Raw genomic sequence first — 2,500 nt, 5'->3', positions numbered from 1 at the left:
GCACGATGCCATGCCAGACCTTTTTCACATTGAGGTGATTCCGTCTCTCAAAATACTGTACTGTGTAACACCTAAAGCGGCTTCCAGACAGTGGAGGGAAATGCTGTATCAATTTCACGTTAAGAAAAGGCATTCACGGTTACGATTGAATGCATTTCTTCCCGACCAACAAAAGCAGATGTTGGAAACATATTTCAAGTTCACGTTTGTTCGTGAACCGTTCGAGCGCATTCTGTCAGCGTACAAAGACAAGTTTGTTCATCTGAGAAGGGTAGACCGCAAAATCCTTGAATTTCACGGAAAAGAAATCCTGAAGAACTTCCGTCCAAACTCTTCAAAGAGTGCACTTGAAAAGCTCGATGACATCACTTTTCTTGAGTTCATAGAGTATTTAGTAACCAAAGGAAACAACAAGAGCACACCGGTTATGGACTGGCACTGGGACAATTACGTCAACATATGTGGAATGTGTGCCATCAACTATGACTTTATAGGTCATTACGAAACTTTTGATCAAGACTTGGCAGATTTCAAAGAGGCAGCAGGGTTATCGCCTGAAGAGGCAGAGAGATTCGATGCTCGCGCCAGCAATAAATCCGATACCGCCTCCTCTTTGCTGAGTTATTACTCGCAGATTCCCATAGAATGGATCGACATCCTTGGTCAGTTGTTCAGAGCCAACTTTGAGATGTTTAACTACAACTTTCCGGGACCTCTTAAGAGTCTTTTTGAGTAAAAGAAAAGAACTTGACTTTGCTAATTTATATCGCATGCAGTAGATTGCTGCTTCTTACGAAAAGTTTTTAGCTAAATAGGATTATTGGTTAGGTAAGATTAAGGTGGTATGGTACCCTCGATATGGACCAAAAAGGTTGTTTAAATATGGTGAAGAAAGATCACTTGTGTGCTATTTCACTCAAGAAGAGAAATTAAATTTCTAGAGTTTTACTCAAAATGGTTGCTATGGAAACCAGCCACAGCCTTTTGAAGTAGTGCTTTATAGTATTGACGCCAACACTTCCTGCTCTTTTACAAAACAAGAATTGAATGTCAAATAAGCATATCATGTAAGTTTCTGTTTTGTTCTGTGATATGAACCTAAGTTTTGACAGTTAACTCTTATTCTCAGTGCTTTTTACAGCTTTATTTGGAAATAACCTTATTTTTTACCACGCCCAGTGGACAAATCATCTCATGTCACGTGTCAGACCTTAAAATGTTACGATTTTTTTGGTTTATATCATCACGACACTATTAGTCTTTGATGAATCCAAGTTTCAGAAATTCTACTTAAAAACCTTGCGAAGTAGAAATGTTGGCGCGAAGTCAATCGGTACAAAAGTAAACTTTTGAGAAAACTGCACTTTAAGTTTCTTACACGAAGTATTAAGCATTTAACGAGCCACAAATAGTGGGGGGGGGGGTGCAGATTGGATCTCGGGGGAGGGGGTGCAATGGTTGTTCTATTTTGTAAAAAGTTACCGCAGTTGTGGGAAATATTCCTTGTCATAAGGGAAATGAATGAGCCTGTGATGGCAATTTGAGGCAAAGCTTTTCACAAATAATTATACCAATCGAGTTGTGCATGTCTTAAAAGTTTTTTCTGAATGGTTTCGTTCATATTAGTTAAAAATAATCTGTATTTTTGGTCACGTTCTTATAGTAAACAGTCGTTGCTATGGCCGTTGCCACGTGAAAAAACTTATACCACTGTGTACTTTCCTTAAATTTCACACTCATCTGGAAGGAAATTCTGCAAGATCGTTTCAAAATGTTTTTGACAAGTCCTCAAGGATCTTAAGTCTTGTATTTCCAAGAAATTGAATTTTTCATGAACATCGCCATATTTTAGGGTACCATACCCCCTTAATGATCATAAATATAAATATCAATTAGATTTGACCTCACATTGTAGATGTTTATTTTACTTTCGTACATTTAAGTAGGTTTTAAGCCTTATTTTAGAGTTATTGTCTCTGTAACTATCTTTTCGGTGATCTATTTATACACGACCCGATAAGCTGCAAAGCTTAAGGTTGCTCAAAACAGTAATATTTCCGTGAGACCCCTGGGCTCTAACGCGCACTTCAGCGCGAAGTATCACGCAATCACCCGAGGGGTCGCGAGATAGCGCGCGAGATCTAAGGTTTTCAACACTGCGACGTGGCGCTCGATCGCGCCCGCTATCAATCTAAAAAACAGCAGGAAGAAAAAACTACTCTTCAGGTTTTCTTCGTTCGTTTTGCTTGGCCAGTCTCACCTTCGGGTATCTATGGTACTCTTCTTCTACCGCTTATGCCTGGGTGGGGGAGGGGGTACTGCCATATATGGGCCACATAGGTATGTGCCGCTGTGAAGGGTATGGTTTTCAAGCAGTTTACTCTAGAATAGGGTATATAAATCAGAGCGTTTGGGTCTAGAATAGGGTATCATTTTTCACGAAACTGACCAGTTGGTTGAAGATTTTATCTAAACTAAGGAAACCAGGAATTGCCACTCA

The 2,500-nt window shown here is 39.6% G+C and overlaps 1 protein-coding gene across 1 annotated transcript in view; it reads left to right on the top strand.

Moving 5' to 3' along the window:
- The window catches only part of LOC145492031 (carbohydrate sulfotransferase 11-like), a 7,687-nt gene extending 5,449 nt beyond the window's left edge, over positions 1-2,238 (top strand). Inside the window, exon 3 of the mRNA XM_081471345.1 lies at positions 1-2,238. This exon is cut by the window's left edge and continues 83 nt beyond it. Within this exon, the coding sequence (XP_081327471.1) occupies positions 1-736 (736 nt within the window). The 3' untranslated portion in view covers positions 737-2,238.
- Positions 2,239-2,500: the final 262 nt, after the last annotated feature.

The sequence above is a fragment of the Orbicella franksi genome, chromosome 7 (assembly GCF_964199315.1).
Source record: "Orbicella franksi chromosome 7, jaOrbFran1.1, whole genome shotgun sequence".
NCBI classification, from domain to species: Eukaryota; Metazoa; Cnidaria; class Anthozoa; order Scleractinia; family Merulinidae; genus Orbicella; species Orbicella franksi.
Note: the sequence above shows the minus strand (reverse complement) of the source record. Positions and strands in the feature narration are given on the sequence as shown.